This window comes from Macrobrachium nipponense, chromosome 29 (assembly GCF_015104395.2).
Source record: "Macrobrachium nipponense isolate FS-2020 chromosome 29, ASM1510439v2, whole genome shotgun sequence".
Lineage (NCBI taxonomy): Eukaryota > Metazoa > Arthropoda > Malacostraca > Decapoda > Palaemonidae > Macrobrachium > Macrobrachium nipponense.
Window position 1 is genome coordinate 9008291 of NC_061092.1, and position 17642 is coordinate 9025932.

At 46.7% G+C, this 17642-nt stretch overlaps 1 protein-coding gene across 1 annotated transcript in view; it reads right to left on the bottom strand.

Moving 5' to 3' along the window:
* LOC135206096 (PITH domain-containing protein GA19395-like) overlaps positions 1 to 17642 on the bottom strand; it is a 117936-nt gene that overhangs the window by 47716 nt on the left and 52578 nt on the right. Inside the window, 2 exon segments of the mRNA XM_064237324.1 lie at positions 354 to 397; positions 14541 to 14777. Of these exon segments, the coding sequence (XP_064093394.1) occupies positions 354 to 397; positions 14541 to 14777 (281 nt within the window).

Genomic DNA, 17642 nt, shown 5'->3' on the forward strand with positions numbered 1-17642 from the left:
TAAACTCTTTTTAGTAAATTATGCCTCACACAAAATTATGACACTTAGCTGCTACCTTCCCAAATGATCAAGAATGAGACTTAGATTCCAAATCATGTTTACCTTACACTCACCTCCCCTTAATTACTAATTCACCTAAAGGAATTACAAACTACACAGTGCATTACTACACTATACAGTACTTTAAAAAAAGAATATTTAAGTCACATTAGAATTCCACGACAATTGATTTAACCTATGTAGGTATTCTATAAAGAAAATTTAATTCCAAATGAGACAAAAATTCCAAACAGTGCTCTTGAAAAAAGTACCATTGAAAAAAGTACCATTGAAAAAAGTACCAAAGAACTTACGGAATATTGAAAAGAAGTTCCTCGTCTGCATCACTTTCCACAAACTGTAATGAGAGTAATATATGAGAAAATGTTATTGTTATAATACAATTAAGTTTGTTCATACTTACCTGGCAGATATATATATAGCTGTATTTCTGACGTCCGACAGAATTTCAAAACTCGCGGCACACGTAGTGGGCGGCCAGGTGGTAGTACCCATTCCCGCCGCTGGGAGGCGGATATCAGGAACCATTCCCATTTTCTGTTCATATTTATTCATGACCCTTGTCTCCTGAGGGGAGGAGGGTGGGCACTCTAATTATATATATCTGCCAGGTAAGTATGAACAAACTTAATTGTATTATAACAATAACATTTTGTTCATGAAACTTACCTGTCAGATATATATATAGCTGAATCCCACCTTCGGATGGTGGGTAGAGACAAAATAGGATTTTTAGGAAACTTAAATTAAGTAAAAGATTTACTTCTTGGTTCCTTACCTGATAGCAAAGTAGACTCTGTGATTACTGTCACTTAAGCCTGCTTATACTTTCATCAGAGTTGCCAGCCAGGTTTGGACCTGTAGTGCTGGTGCACTCTGGATGCTCTGTCAACGGGGACGTGACCACAATGTGACAAGACCATCTAGCCAAACATATGGCAGTAACACAGCAACCGACCACCACCTGACCAACTAACCAAAAAAACCCCTGACATTAACACTAAGGAATGGGAGATTTCCACAGAAGATCTCACCATCAACCAAAAACACAATAAAAACTAACCTAACTAAGCTAAGGGATAGGGAGAGAGCTACCTTCAGCCCCCAAAAACTGTGTCTGCCGAAATGTAAGGCCCCCAAAGAACTACAGTTCTCGTAAATCGTTCTCACATCCCGGAGGTAATGTGAGGCGAATACGGAATTGCTCCTCCAAAAAGTGCTATCAAGTATATCTTTGATAGACATATTCCTTTGGAAGGCAAGAGAAGTAGCTACGGCTCTGACTTCGTGAGCTTTCACTTTAAAGAGGCTCAAATCAGTCTTCTGGCAAGATGAATGAGCCTCTTTAATGACGTCCCTCAAGAAGAAAGCAACAGCATTCTTCGACAACGGCAAATCTGGTCTCTTCACCGAGCACCAGAGATTACCTGAGGGACCTCTTATCTCTTTAGTTCTATTCACATAGAACTTGAGAGCCCTGACAGGGCACAGGGCTCTCTCTGGTTCTTGACCCACGAGACTCGACATTCCTTTGATTTCAAAGCTCTTCGGCCAAGGATTAGACGGGTTCTCGTTCTTAGCCAAAGAAAGACGGGCCTCAACGAGGCAGACAGGCGTTTTCCCCCATTGAAGCCCACTAGGCTACTGAACGCTTGGATTTCACTAACTCTCTTCGCCGTCGCCAGAGAAGCTAGGAAAAGCGTTTTTCTCGTCAAGTCCCTTAGAGAAGCTTTCATGGAGAGGCTCAAAGGGACTTAGCATAAGATGTTTCAAAACCACATCGAGATTCCATGAGGGCGGTCTTGCTTGTGGAATCTTGGTGGTTTCGAACGACCTTAAGAGATCGTGTAGATCCTTATTGTCGGAGAGGTCCAGTCCTCTGTGGCGAAAAACGGCAGACAACATACTCCTATAACCTTTGATTGTAGGAACTGCCAATTTCTGCACATTTCTTAGATAGAGTAAGAAATCTGCTATCTGATTCACAGAGGTCGTGGAAGAGGAAATTCCTTCCTTTTTGCACCATGCCCTGAAGGAGGACCACTTAGACTGGTAGACAGCTCTTGAAGAGGCTCTTCGAGCATTAGCGATTGCTCTCGCAGCTGCCTTTGAAAAGCCTCTCGGTCTGGCCAACTTTTCGATAGTCCTGAACGCAGTCAGAGCCAGAGCGGAGAGGTTTTGGTGAAACCTTTTGAAGTGAGGCTGTCTGAGTAGATCTCTCTCCAGGGCAACGTTTTCTTGGGAAGTCCACAAGGAATGTCATGACTCTGTGAACCACTCTCTTGCTGGCCACATTGGGGCAATCAGAGTCAACCTTGTCCCTTCTGAAGCTGCGAACTTCCTCATTACCTCCCCCATGATCTTGAATGGGGGGGAAAAGGGGGGGCAAGGCGGTAAAGATCCAGGTCTGTCCAGTTCCAGAGCAACGCGTCCACGCAATTGCCCCTGGATCCAGAACCGGGGAGCAATACAGAGGAAGCCTCTTCGTCCTCGATGTAGCGAACAGGTCGACTAGAGGACGTCCCCACAATGTCCATAATTGTTGACAGACTTCCTGGTGCAAGGTCCATTCTGTTGGTAGAATCTGATTTCGTCGACTGAGAAGGTCCGCCCTGACATTCTGAACCCCTGCCACGAATCTCGTCAGGATCTTGATGCGCCTTGCGTCTGCCCATAGCAGAACTTCTTTCGCAAGGAGAAAAAGGGATCTGGAGTGAGTTCCTCCCTGATTCTTTAGATATGCAAGGGCTGTGGTGCTGTCTGAGTTGACTTGAACAAACCTTGCTTGACAGTTTGTCTTCGAAGAACTGCAGCGACAGGAATATCGCTGCCAGTTCCTTTACATTGATGTGCCAGGCTACCTGTTCCCCTCTCCAGGAGCCTGACACTTCCTCCCCCCCCAGTGTTGCTCCCCAACCGGAAATGGAAGCGTCTGAGAACAACACTAGGTCGGGGCTCAGAAGATTTAAGGAGAAGCCCTCTCGTAACTTCTGAGGGTCGAGCCACCATCTTAAGTGGCCTTTTACCTTGTTTGAGATCCTTAGGATCGCATTCAGGTCCTCCTTCGACTTCCATTCTTCCGCAAGAAAAAATTGAAGAGGCCTGAGGTGCAGTCTTCCCAGCGAGACAAACTTTTCTAGCGAGGAAATGGTGCCCAGCAGGACCTCATCCACTCCCCTCACCGAACAAGCTTCTCTCTCTAGGAAGGCTGCGACTTTCTCTAACCCCAGTCGCTGACGTTCCTGGGATGGAAATGCCCGAAAAGCCACTGAATCCATCTGAATCCCCAGATACACGATGGACTGTGTCGGGGTCAGATGCGACTTTTCGGAGTTGACCAAAAGACCCAGAGACTTTGCTAGGGCTAACGTTAATTGAAGGTCCTTCAGACATTTCCGCCTCGACGACGCTCTGATCAGCCAATCGTCGAGGTAGAGGGATATCCTGATCCCTGACGAATGGAGCCACTTCGCTACATTCCTCATTATCATTGTGAAAACCATCGGGACCCTGCTGAGACCGAAACAAAGGGCTCTGAATTGCCAAACCCTGTTGTCTAAGACAAATCTCAGGTACTTCCTTGAAAGAGGGTGGACGGGGGACGTGGAAGTACGCGTCCTGCAGGTCCAGAGACACCATCCAGTCGCCAGGTCTCAAGGCTCCCAGCACCGACTGAGGCGTCTCCATTTTGAACTTGATCTTTTCTACAAAAAGATTGAGCCTGCTCACATCCAGGACTGGGCGCCAACCCGACGACTGCTTCGGCACCAGGAAAATCCTGTTGTAGAAGCCCGGTGACTCCAGGTCCAAGACTTGTTCCACCGCTCTTTTTTCGACCATCTGGTCTAACAGATCGAAAAGAATACTTTCTTCTCTCCCTGATAAGATGGAGAGAGGTCTCTGGGAGTTGATGTTAAAGGAGGAGGATGTAAAAAGGGGATCTTGTACCCTGCTCTACGATCTTGAGAGTCCAAGGATCCGCCCCTCTCTGCCTCCATGCCTCCGCAAAGAACTTCAGTCTGGCCCCGACTGGCGTCTGAAGGACAAGATCTTCATTTGGTGGGTTTGGTTTTAAATGAAGCTCTTCCTCTCGAAAAACCTCTCCCTCGAGGAGCTGCTCTCGAGCTGCCCCGCGAAAGGGGTTTGACTTTCTTCGGGGGTTTACTGAATGCAGATGTGGAAGGAACTGCTGGACGTCTTGAAGACTGTACCAAGAGGTCCGGCGGGTCGCCTTCTCTTGCAAACTCGTTGCAAGATCCTTTACCATAGCCTGGGGGAAGAGATGGTCCGAAAGAGGCGCAAAGAGCAATTCCGCTTTCTGAGCGGGAGAAACCGACTTAGCGGTAAAATTGCATAAGAGAGCTCTTTTCTTTAGGAAAGCCGTTCCAAAAATGAGAAACTAGCTCCTCCGAAACCATCCCTGACGGCCTTGTCCATACATGACAACACGCTGGACAGCTCCCCCAGACTGAGAGAATCAGGACTTCTAGACTGAAGGTCTAAAACTCCCAGGCACCAGTCTAAGAAATTAAAGACATTCAAGGTGCGAAGCAGTCCCTTCAAGTGGTGGTCGTTCTCCACAGGAGTCCAGGACACCTTAGCAGACGATAAGAGAGACCTCCTCTGAGCGTCCACTAAACTGGAGAAGTCACCCAGAGCGGACGAAGGAACCTTTACTCCCACGTCCTCCTTGGTTTCATACCAAATTCCTCCTTTCCCGGCGAGTCTAGAGGGAGGAAGGGCGAAAGTGGTCTTGCCCTGATCCTTCCTTCGAGACATGAAAATCTTGAAGTTTCTTGAAAGCCCTCTTAGTCGACAGCGATGTCTTCATTTCGACGAACTCAGGGGGTCTTAACGGACTTGGAAGACGAAAGTTGAGAGGGAGGAGACCTAGGGGCTGCCGGCTGGAACTTCTCCCCGAAGGATGAACGTAACAGCCTGACAAGAACCTTATAGTCCGAGACAGCTGAAGCTACAGGAGGTTCTTCTTCGACGGAACTCCCTGGACTACTAAGTTCCCCTTCCTCCCTAAGAGGAACTGGAGAACGTCCATCAGGAGAGGGTCGTAACGTCCAGCAGGTCTCAAGCCTGAACAAAGACTTCCGTTGGATTGGAATAAGTTACCCGCTCTACAAGGTAACGGAATCCGCCCTTTACGACGATCCTTAGAAGGGACGGACATCCTGCGGAAAGCAGCGCGTCCTTTGAAGCACGGAAACTGTCTTAGCAGACACGTCCCTACGAGAGGAAGCGCGAGCTTCCTGACGAGAGGCGCCAAAAGCGTCCTGCTTAGCCAAGCAAGCGTCCTGCTGAGCGTCCTCAAAAGCGTCCTGCCTCGTTCGAAAAGCGTCCTGCTTCGAACGGCGAGCGTCCTCAAAGGCGTCCTGTCGAGAACGCAAAGCGTCCTTTTTCGAACTCCGAGCGTCCTGCCGAGCGTCCTCAACAGCGCCCTGCCGAGAGCGCAAAGCGTCCTGCTTCGAACGCCGAGCGTTCTGGAGAGCGTCCTCTACGCGAGAAAGCGAAAGAATCTACTTGGAGAACGAGAACGGTGACGATCCGGAGGTGGAGAGAGAGACGAACGAGACGAGAGAGAATGAGGAACTGGCTTCATCCTCTTGACGGGCAGCCTACGTCGCTTTCTACGCTTAGGCTCGACTGCTGCTGGGTGAGTCCTCTGAGCCATAAGAGACGTAATCTGGTCCTGAAGGGACACGAGGATATCCTTCGTAGGTGACGAAGGAGCGAAGAAGGGGCAGGACTGACCCTGCGAGAAGGCGAGGGGCGAGGGGACCCGTCCTTCCTTCTAGCAGTACAGCTCCCTGCCTCTCAGGTGAACACGCCTGTGCGTGGAAACCAACGTCCTCGTCGGTAGAAACCTACCTCTCTTCTGAGGAGGAAAGGCATCATACGCATCCTCTGACGAAAGCGGAGACATAGGACGTGAAGCGTCCTCAAAACGAAAAGTCCTTTTCAACGGACGGAGTCCACTCCGAGCGCTCCTTGCGCGTGGGGGAGGACGCTTCGGAGGACGAAAAGCCAATCCTTCATGACAACGCGCTCGTGCGCGCTCCTTGGCAGCCTGGGATTTAGCAACAAGGCCTGCCGAAGGGACGCCAGATCGGTGGGGAGCCCCCGTAACCCCCAACCCTCTTGCTGCTTTCGACATACCCACTCCCTGAGTCCTGGGAGTCCGATAGAGGTCTAGGGCCTAGAGGCATTATGGGGCCGATCTGACGCCCCCCCCCCTCCACAACACTAGGGGTACTAACACAAACTTTCACAGGGCCAGTTTCTAAGGCCAAAACTTTCGATTTTAAGAGCGCGAATAGACTCAAGAATCAGAGAAAGGGTGTTACCTTCTCCAGACACAGCACTGGGGCCCGAAGGCAACAAAACAGGATTAGGTTGAGCAAAATCTACCGGTGTTAGAGGAGGAAAATGAAATGTTCATTCCTACCTTTCGTAGAAACTGGCCCTCTTGGAGGAAGACCTCCTGACTCTATCGCGCTCCAATTTACGTCGATATGGTCTCATACATCTTCCATTTATCATCAGACAAATCCTTGCATTCATTGCACCGATCATCAACCAAGCAAACATGCCCCTGCATTCCATACAAACTGTGTGAGGATCAACTGAAGGTTTAAGAAGCCTCACCTTACATTCACGGTCCTCACACACACTCTGAAACTTCCAGTACTTGATCCCGACATCATGTACACAGAAAGCCAATCAAAATCAAAAACCAATCCACTATTACGCGTGCCAATCCAACAATCCAGAAGTCGATACCAAAAGTCAATCCAGATAATTTAAAGCGAGATAAATCAAAATCCTAGACGGAGGTACTGTAAACAGTTGTTTCCAGCACCGGCGACAGAAAAATAATATGAACAGAAAATGATATTGTTATGGTTTACAATAAAGAAAAATTTCATACATACTTACCTGGCAGATATATACATAGCTAAGACTCCGTCGTCCCCGACGAGAAATTTAAACAAATTTCGCGCCACTCGCTACAGGTAGGTCAGGTGATCTACCGGCCTGCCCTGGGCGGCAGGACTAGGAACCATCCCCGTTTTCTATCATATTTTCTCTCTTCCACCTGTCTCCTGCGGGGAGGCTGGGTGGGCCTTTAATTGTATATATCTGCCAGGTAAGTATGTATGAAACTTTATTGTAACATAACAATATCATTTTCCATACAATCAACTTACCTGTCAGATATACATAGCTGATTGGCACCTTTCGGTGGAGGGTAAGAGACAGCTACTATATGGAATAGACAGGTAAACAACATATGTTGTAGGTATAAATAAAACCTTGGTTCCTACCTGATAGGTGGTAGACTTCTTGGGTGTTTGCCCAGTAGTCTGCATCACCTCAAGAAACTTTAGCGAGATATATGATCTATGGCCAAGAGTTCTTGTGGGTCTGCCGATGGGGTCTTATCCGCTTACTCGGCAGAGCCTGAAAGGACTTTGTCAATGGGTGCTGATCCACTTATATGACAATCACCTTATGAAGGAGCACACAACCAATCCCGACCACCTGATCCTAACCATATGTTAGAACTAAGGATTGTTCCGAGTTATCCCCGAACTCGTCACAACAACCGTAACTCAAAACCACTACGCACACATACATAATTTCTAAAAAAAAAATTATACTCATCTAATTAGATATGACAAGATTCTCTTACTGAATAACATAGACGGCCGCCCGTTGCTAAACCAAGTCCTCCATTGTTCGAAGAGACTCCAGACCATATCCAAAAAGAAGAAAAGTATATACTTTTAAGGATTGGTGTCGGCTCCCGTACCCAGAATCGTATCCGCCGATACGAAAGGACCTAGAGAAAAACACTTCTCATATGTCACCAACAACGAACGTCTTTCAAGTAATGAGATGCAAAAAAAATACTGAGTTTGCATCCTCCCAAAATGTCGTATCTATGATGTTTTTAAGCGCCATATTCTTATGAAACGAGAGAGACGTCGCTACTGCTCTCACTTCATGAGCTTTAACTCTCAACAGTCGTTAACTGTTCGTCAGAACAGACCTTATGCGCGTCTGTAATGACGTTCCTCACAAAAGAATGCCAGCGCATTCTTGGACCTCAGTCTTGTGGGGTCTTTTACCGCGCACCAAAGACCTTGTCTAGAGGGCCTCCATCTGATGCTTTCTCTGAATGTAAAACTTTAGAGCTCTTACAGGGCATAGAGATCTTTCTGCTTCTCTTCCTACGAGACTCGATATGCCTTTGACTTCAAATGACTTAGGCCAGGGATTCGAGGGATTCTCATTCTTAGCTAAAACAGTGTCTTAAACGAGCAAATATCTGAGGTCCTCCCTTGAAAATCTACTTTATCTTGCAGAGCATGTAATTCACTAACTCTCTTTGCCGTAGCTAAAGATAATAGGAATAGGCATTTTCTGGTGATGTCTCCGAAACGAAGCCAGATGAGGAGGTTCGAATCTTTCAGATGAAAGAAACTTGAGGACCACGTCTAGGTTCCAGTTCGGAGGGACCGGTTCCTTCGACTTTGAAGTCTCAAATGACCTTATGAGATCGTGGAGATCTTTATTATCTGCCAGATCTAATCCTCTTATTCCTGCGCATACAGCCGAGAGCATACTTCTGTATCCCTTTATTGTGGACACAGCTAGATGAGATTGCTCTCTTCAGGAATAGAAGGAAATCAGCAATTTCCGCTATAGAGGTAGTGGAGGAGACAACTTCTTAGATCTACACCACCTTCTAAAAACCTCCCACTTCGAGTTGATATAACTTTCGTAGTGGAGGTTCTGCGTGCTCTCGCGATCGCGCTTGCCACTTCGCGAGAAAACCCTCTCGCTCTGGCGAGTCTTTCGATAGTCGAAAGGCAGTCAGAGCGAGAGCGGGGAGGTTTTTGAATGGTACCATCTTTGAAAGTGCGGTTGTCTGAGAAGATCCGTCCTTCTTGGTAGGGATCTTGGAAAGTCTACGATCCACTCTACCACCTCCGAGAACCAATCTTGGGCCGGCCAAAAGGGGGCTATCAATGTCATCCTCGTCTCCTTTGACGCCACAAACTTTTTCATTACTAATCCCAGGATTTTGAAAGGAGGAAAAGCATATACGTCTACTCGAGACCAATCTAGCAGGAAGGCGTCTACCATAAGAGCTCTTGGATCTTCCGCGACCGAGCAAAAGACTGCCAGCCTTTTGGAAATGAATGTGGCGAAGAGATCCACATGAGGTGTCCCCCAACAGCGACCAGAGATCTTGACACACTTCCTCGTGTAGGGTCCACTCTGTATGAAGGACCTGGTTCCCACCCCTGCTGAGTCTGTCCGCCCTCACATTCTTTACTCCCTGCACGAACCTTGTCAGAAGGGAGATGTTCCTGTGAGACGTCCAAAGCAAAAAGGTCTATCGTCAGTTCGTAAAGGAACGAGGAGTGAGTCCCTCCCTGTTTTCGAATGTAGGCAAGTGCGGTGGTGTTGTCCACGTTTACTTGCACTACTTTGTCGACACCCCGAGGTTCTAGACTCTTCAAAGCCAGATGCACGGCGAAGAGCTCTTTGCAGTTTATGTGCCAAGTCACCTGCGCTGGTTCCCAGGTGCCTGACACCTCCTTCGAGCCTAATGTTGCTCCCCAACCTTTCTCCGACGCGTCGGAGTACAACACTAGGTCTGGGTTCTGTGTTTTTAGAGAGATCCCTTTGTTCTCTTCCAGAGGGGGCAACCACCATTCCAGGTGCGATCTTATCTCCACTGGAATGGGAAAGACGTCCGAAAGTTGTCCAGTTTTCCAACTCCAAGACTTCTTGAGGAAGAATTGAAGCGGACGTAAATGAAGTCTCCTAGTGGGAAGAACTGTTCGAGCGAGGAAAGGGTCCCTAGAAGGCTCAACCATTCCCTCGCCGACGTATGTTCCTTCCTTTTAAGAAGAGAGAGACTATCCGCAAACCTTTTGCGATTCTCTCTTGCGAAGGAAATACTCGAAAACCCCGAGAATCCATCCGAATCCCCAGATAGACTAAGTCCTGTCTGGGGGTCAGCTGCGACTTCTCGAGGTTCACGAGCAATCCCAACGCTTTGATCAGATCTAAAGTTACTTTCAGGTCCTCCAAACACTGTCTCTCTGATCTGGCCCTGATGAGCCGTCGTCCAGATACAGAGAGATATTTACTCCCCTTTGAGGTGAAGAAACCTCACCACATTCATCATAGGATTGTGAAGACCTGAGGAGCTGTGGACCAGGCCGAAACACAAGGCTCTGAACTTGAAAGCATCCTTCCCCCCGTCATGAAACGGAGGTACTTCTTCGATGAAGGGTGGATCGGGACGTGAAAGTAGGCGTCCTGGAGATCTAGAGACACCATCCAATCTCCTTGTCGTAATGACGACAGGACTGAAGCAGAAGTCTCCATGGAGAACTTCTCCTTCCGAACAAAAATTTGTTCAGAGAGCTGACGTCCAGTACTGGTCTCCAGCCTCCCGAGGCTTTCGCAACCAGAAAAAAAAAAGGCGATTGTAAAACCCCGGGAGTTTTGATCTAGTACTAGTTCTATCGCTCTCTTGTCCCACATTTGTTCCACCATCGATCGAAGAGTATCCCTCAGCACAGGATCTTTACTTGTACTTGGCTTAGTGTTCCCTTGGTATTGACGTTAGGGGAGGAGTGTTCAGGAAAGGGATACGATATCCCTTCCTTATTATAGCCAACGATGACGCGTCTGCGTTTTATAAGTGTCCAGGCCTCCACAAATCCCAGGAGCCTGGCACCTACTGGTGTTTGGAGGAGAGAAGCTTCATTTTTCCCTTTTTAAAGGGACGAAAGGCAGACCTACCTCTCTTCTCCGGAGCCTTCCTTCTTGCGGGAGGTCTGGAGGTCGGACCACCTCGAAAGGGCTGAACCGATGTACTCGGTCCTTTCTTGTCAGATGTAGAAGCAGGCTTCTTCTTCCTTGCTGACTGCGTCAGAAGATCCTGAGTCGCCTTCTCAGTTAATGAATGAGCAATGTCCTTCACAACTGAGAAGGGAACAAAAAGTCAGATAAAGGCGAATACAGCAGCGCTGCCCTCTGAGCGTGGGAGACTGCCTTGGTTAAAAAGGCACCATATACCGTCCTCTTCTTTAGAAGACCTGCTCCAAACAAAGAGGAGATTTCAAAAGAGCCATCCTTAGTCACCGCTTTGTCTATACAAGACAATATGCACAAAAGGGCTTCCGGTTCGATTCCTTCCGAATCATGGGCTTTCTTGGACATCACCCCAAGGGGACCAATCTAAGAAGTTGAAAACTTCCAATACATAAAGAAAAGTCCCTTGAGGAGATGGTCCAGTTCAGAAATGCCCCACGTAATCCGTGCCGAAGTTGAGACCTTGTCGACGTGAAGCGTCAACTAAGGTCGAAAAGTCTGCTTCTGACGTAGACGGGAGAGCAATACCCATATTCTCTCCCGTCTGATACCAAATGCCTCTTTTACCAGCTAGTCTCGCTGGAGGCATGCAGAAGACCGTTCTTTACTAAGTCTTTCTTAGACTTCATCCACGAGTCTAATGATTGTAGAGCCCTCTTCATAGAAATGGTGGGCTTCATTTTGAGAAAAGACAAAGACTTCTTCGTCTTAGCACTCGAAAACAGAGAGCGCGGAGAAGGAGGAGCGGCAGGAGTCAATTCGTCTCCATACTCCTCCTCAAGAAGCAAGGCAGTCAAAACTTTATAGTTCGACAGTCCTTCTCTTCCTTGATATTCATCCTCTGATTTTCCTTTCCACTTCCAACTCGTATCTAAATGAGTCTCCGCTCCCCTTTCTATCTGTACGTTCCATCCTCTGGGACGGTGGGACGAAACTCCTAATAGGAGAGGGGCTAAGGGAATGATATTCTTTCCTCTTCCCCGCTTTAATAGCCTTTGGAAGGCGCCAAAGTCAGGCTTCTACCTCATAAAAAGAAGGCGCTTCCCGCTTGGATGACGCTTCTCGTCCGCCAAGCATCCTGGCTGACGTCTCCTGCTTACTTGGCTGCTGACGTCCGGATGTACGCCTCGCGCCTGGAAGACGCTCCGCTCTCAAAAGGCGTCCTACTTGGCGCCAAAATATTGGTCGGAGCTTCACGTCTACCAACATCTCTCAAAGACGCTTCATGTCTAAAAGACGTCTCACGTTCTCTCTGGCGTTACGAAACTTTCGTAAGCAACCGCTCTCGCTCTCGAACCCGAAGCTTCTGTAAGATGTTTGGAAGCTTCACGTCTGCATGACGCTTCTCGTTTAGCAGGGGAGAGAGGACGAGACTTCTTGATTGGAAGCGCAACGTCCTTCCTATGAGGCGCTAAAACTCCCACTAGAGAGGTCAGTTGCTCTTGAACTGCCATAATAATTCTCCTTGAAGCTTCTCCCACGTCAACTGCATGACGCCTTTCGTCATCACTCTCGGGGAGAAGTAGGAAAGGGTACTTCTGCGTACTCGTCGGGTGACGCTTGACGCCACCTTCGCCTTCTTAATAGAAGAGGGAGCGTCATCTGAGAAACGCTCTGGGCTCGAATCAATTTCGGGTTCTTTCATATGACGCTTCAGAGGTCTCGATAATTTCGACTTCATTCCAAAAACCCCAACACAAATTCCAACCACCACAAACCTCCATTCCAAACAACCCAACCAGCCAACACCTCCAACCACACAAGCTTTCCACCGAAATCCACGTCCCTCGGTTCTTTAGGTGGGAGGGAGGAGGGAAGAGGATGAGGAAACACTCACGAATGGACGCTTTTTTCTAGAGCGCCCTTTGAGCAGCCTGCCACGAACAGAGCTAGCTGAAGGGACGTCTGACCGTTGGGGATTCCCCACGACCTCCTTAAGGCTTTCGACTTTCCTTCTCCTCTGGGCATGGGAGCTTGGAAGAGGTCTAGGCCTGGGAGCGTCGCAGGGACGATCAAACGCCCCTCCACAACATGGAGAACTCACTTCACTGTAATGCTCACATTTCACTAGCCTTACCTTGTAAGTCCGCCATTTTGGACTTCATGTCTGAATCGTAGCTTTCCGCACGGCGATTTCCGAGGCCGATTCCGAAAGTACACTTTTGTGAATGAGAAACATAGGGAGAATCTAAATCAGTAGGATTAGAATTATCAGTAAAAAAGGCTCAATAGGCCTTGAAACTCACACTTTCAGAGTCTAACCCTATCCCTCTCTAACTTCTTCAAATAAGTTTAGAAAGTCTTCCACTCTTCTGCATTTAATCCCGCGCATTCATTACAAGTATTATTAGCAGAACACTGAAACCCCCTACATTTACGGCATACAGTTGTGAGGATCAACCGAAGCTTTCGGTATCCTCACCCTGCAGCCTACATTCACACACATTCTCACACTCATATTTGAATCAGACATACTGAGAAAAATCCAAAAAGCAATTTCAAAAACAGTCCACAGTAGCGAATGCCAAAAACACGATCCAGATACGTCACCAAAAAGCCGAGAAACGATGATCATAGGATAAATAAGAATCTAAGTCAGGAGGTAATAGCACAATGTTGATACCACCGGCGACAGAGAAAATATGATAGAAAACGGGGATGGTCCTAGTCCTGCCGCCCAGGGCAGGAGGCCGGTAGATCACCTGACCTACCTGTAGCGAGTGGCGCGAAATTTGAATTTCTGTCGGGGACGACGGAGTCTTAGCTATGTATATATCTGACAGGTAAGTTGATTGTATGAAAATGGGAATGGTTCCTGATATCCGCCTCCCAGCGGCGGGAATGGGTACTACCACCTGGCCGCCCACTACGTGTGCCGCGAGTTTTGAAATTCTGTCGGACGTCAGAAATACAGCTATATATATATCTGACAGGTAAGTTTCATGAACAAAATGATTTTTACTAATTTCTGACTTTATTTCTACTTGATTGTTTCGTTTGAAGACCAAAACTAAATAACATAATAAGAAATTAATTATACTCTAATATAAAACTTAAACTAAAAAAATGAAACCTACAGAAGTTTTTCGTTCAATGTTATGCTTGGCAATACTTTTTTTTTTAATCCAATAAGAACCATATCTAAAGTACTTTGAAAAACCATTAAACCTCACCATTTCTCTGAACCCAAAAAAATAAAAAAAGATTCAACATTCATCACCAATTGTATATCATTACTATTTTATTATATGTTACTGCAACTTTCACTCAATGTAATAAGCTAAATTTATTTTTTTATATGAAGATTAAACACACTAATCAACAAATACCCTAATTTAGATCATGCATAAATGAAAAACATAAGGAGTTTAAGGAGTGAACCTTAACTGCCTAAAATAGGTACCTTCGATAACCTTCAATTTTTATTTTCCAAAATACAATTTGTGTTTATCCAAAAAGCTCAAGAGGAATAACAGAAAAAGAAGCTTATCTAAAAAAAATCTTGGCCTTTAAACAAATGCTTAAAATAATATTATCAACATTGCTACAACACTGAAAAAAATTACCTTGTCCCTTGAAAGTCTATCTTCCCACGGCTTGAATACAGTCTTGCCTGAACCATCAACAGCTTCATTGAGACACTCAACGTTTGCTGTGTCTATGCGCGTATATAGACTATATGCAACTCCAAGTTCGGCAGGTGGATGGTCATGCCCATCCCCACAGGAACTATGACCTCCATGATCGTGTCCATGTCCATGGCCATCACCGCCACATCCTGACATTCCGCCAAAATTATTTTTCTGAAAGATCCACAAGTTCTTTAACAAAGCATACAATTACTGAATTTTAAAGAATGCTACAATTACCTCACATTCATAAAAATCACTATTTGTCAAAAAATGATATTGTCATGATACAATAAAGTTTTATACATACTTACCTGGCAGATATACGTATACTTAGCTATAGACTCCGTCATCCCACCCATAAAAAGAAAAGGCAGAAATTCGAATTTCGCGGCACACGCTACAGGTAGGTCAGGTGATCTACCGCGCTGCTGCTGGGTGGCAGGAATAGGAACCATTCTCATTTTCTATCAGATTTTCTCTTCCACCTGTCTCCTGAGGGGAGGCTGGGTGGGCCATTTAATTGTATATATCTGCCAGGTAAATATGTATAAAACTTTATTGTATCATGACAATATCATTTTTATACATTCAACTTCCCTGGCAGATATATACTTAGCTGATTGGCACCTTTGGCGGAGGGTAAGAGACAGCTAATTACTGAATAGACAGGAAAACAACATACGTTGTAGGTAACAACAATATAAGAAACCTTGGTTCCTACCTGTGTCGGCGAAAGACTTCATGGCTACTGCCTAGGAGCTTACATCGCCTCAAGAGCCTCAGCGAGGTAGTGAGCCTCATCTTCAGAGTTCTTGATGGTCTGTCGATGGGGGGTTTTATCCACTTACTCGACAGAACCTAAGGATCTTTGTCAATGGTGGGGTCCTATCCCACCCCTTACATGACAAAACACCTTGCCATATGGCATCATCAAGGAGCATAACACTGATCCTGATCACCTGATCCTAACACCGGGGTTAGTACTACGATTGAAAGGAGTTATCCCCACAACATCCTTTCAAACGACCATAAAAAACTCAAAACCAAACAATTTTTTAGTTATAAACAATATTATTTAAGGATCAGTACCAGCTCCCTGTCCCAGCACGGTATCCGCTGATACATAAGGTCAAAGAGAAAAGCATTTTTCATAAGTCACTCTGACGTCTTTTAAGTAGTGGGAGGCAAATACCGAGTTGTATCTCCAATATGTTGCTGCTAATATGTCTTTCATTGACATATTCCTATTAAAGGCTAGGGAAGTTGCAATTGCACGGACTTCGTGTGCTCTAACCCTAAGCAGCTTAAATGCTTTCTCCTGGCATTTCATGTGAGCCTCCGTTATCACATTTCTCACGAAGAACGCTAATGCATTCTTTGACATTTGCCTCTTAGGGTTCCTTACCACACACCATAGGCTCTGACTGCAACCCTGAAGTTGACTCTTTCTTTTCAGATAGAACTTCAGTGCTCTGACTGGACAGACATACCTTTCTGCTTCTCCACCTACAAGAGGAGAGAGTCCCTTGACCTCAAAACTTCTGTGCCAAGGTTTAGAAGGGTTCTCATTCTTCGCCAGAAACAGAGGTTGGAAAGAGACAACAGCAGAATCTCCTTTAAAACCTACCCGAGAATCCAATGCATGTATCTCACTGACCCTCCTGGCAGTCGCGAGGGCCAAGAGAAAAATGCACTTCCTCGAGAGGTCTCTAAAAGATGCTTTATTCGGCAGTTCGAACGTATCCGAAGAGAGAAACTGGAGGACCACATCAAGATTCCAACTTGGTGTGAGAGAGGACTTAGTCTTTGTGGTTCCAAAGGATCGTATCAGATCATGGAGATCCTTGTTGTCCTCTATGCTCAGGCCCCTGTTTCTGAATACAGCCGAGAGCATGCTCCTATATCCTTTTATGGTTGAAACAGCTAAGCATGATTCCTCTCTGAGGAAGAGAAGGAAATCAGCAATCTCAGTCACAAAGGTATTGGAAGAGGACAGCTTCTTCGACCTACACCATCTATGGAAGACTTCCCACTTCGATTGATAAACCCGCAGAGTAGAGGATCTGCAGGCTCTGGCGATTGCGCTCGCAGCTTTTCAAGAAAAGCCTCTCACTCTGACAAGTCTTTCGATAGTCGAAAGGCAGTCAGGGAGAGAGCGTGGATGTTTCCGTGATACCTCTCGAAGTGGGGTTGTTTGAGCAGATCTGTCCTCATGGGAAGAGATCTGGGGAAGCCCACCGTCCATTCCAGTACCTCTGTGAACCATTCTTGAGCGGGCCAAAATGGGGCGATGAGTGTCAGTTTCGTCACCTCCGAGGAACGGAACTTCCTTAACACTTCCCCCAGAATCTTGAATGGGGGAAAAGCGTAGGCATCTATGCCCGACCAGTCCATGAGAAGGGCATCTATTGCTATTGCTCTGGGATCTTCGACTATGGAGCAAAAGTTTTCCATCCTTCTGGAGAGGAACGTGGCGAACAGGCCTATCTGAGGCTTCCCCCAGAGGGACCAGAGCTTTCAGCAGACTTCGGAGTGGAGGGTCCACTGTTGGAAGGACCTGGTTCTTCCTGCTGAGTCTGTCTGCTCTGACATTCTTGGTTCCTTGTACAAACCTCGTCAACAGTACAATGCCTCGTTCCTCTGCCCATATCAAGAGGTCTCTCGCTATCTTGTATAGTGTGAGCGAGTGGGTCCCCCCGTTTTTGAATGTAAGCCAGAGCCGTGGTATTGTCCGAATTTACCTGGACTAACACGCCTCTGACCTCCGACTCGAAGTTCTTCAAGGCTAGATGAACTGCCATAAGTTCCTTTACATTTATGTGCCAGGACACCTGTTCTCCTGTCCAGGTTCCTGACACTTCCTTCTTTCCTAGTGTTGCTCCCCATCCCGTTTCCGAGGCGTCGGAAAACAACACTAGGAGAGGGTTCCGAATCGCAAGGGATATCCTTTTGTTTTTTTCTTTTGAAGCGGGGTTAACCACCACCTCAGGTGTGACTTTATTTCTTGTAGAATGGGAAACTGATCCGAAAGTTCCC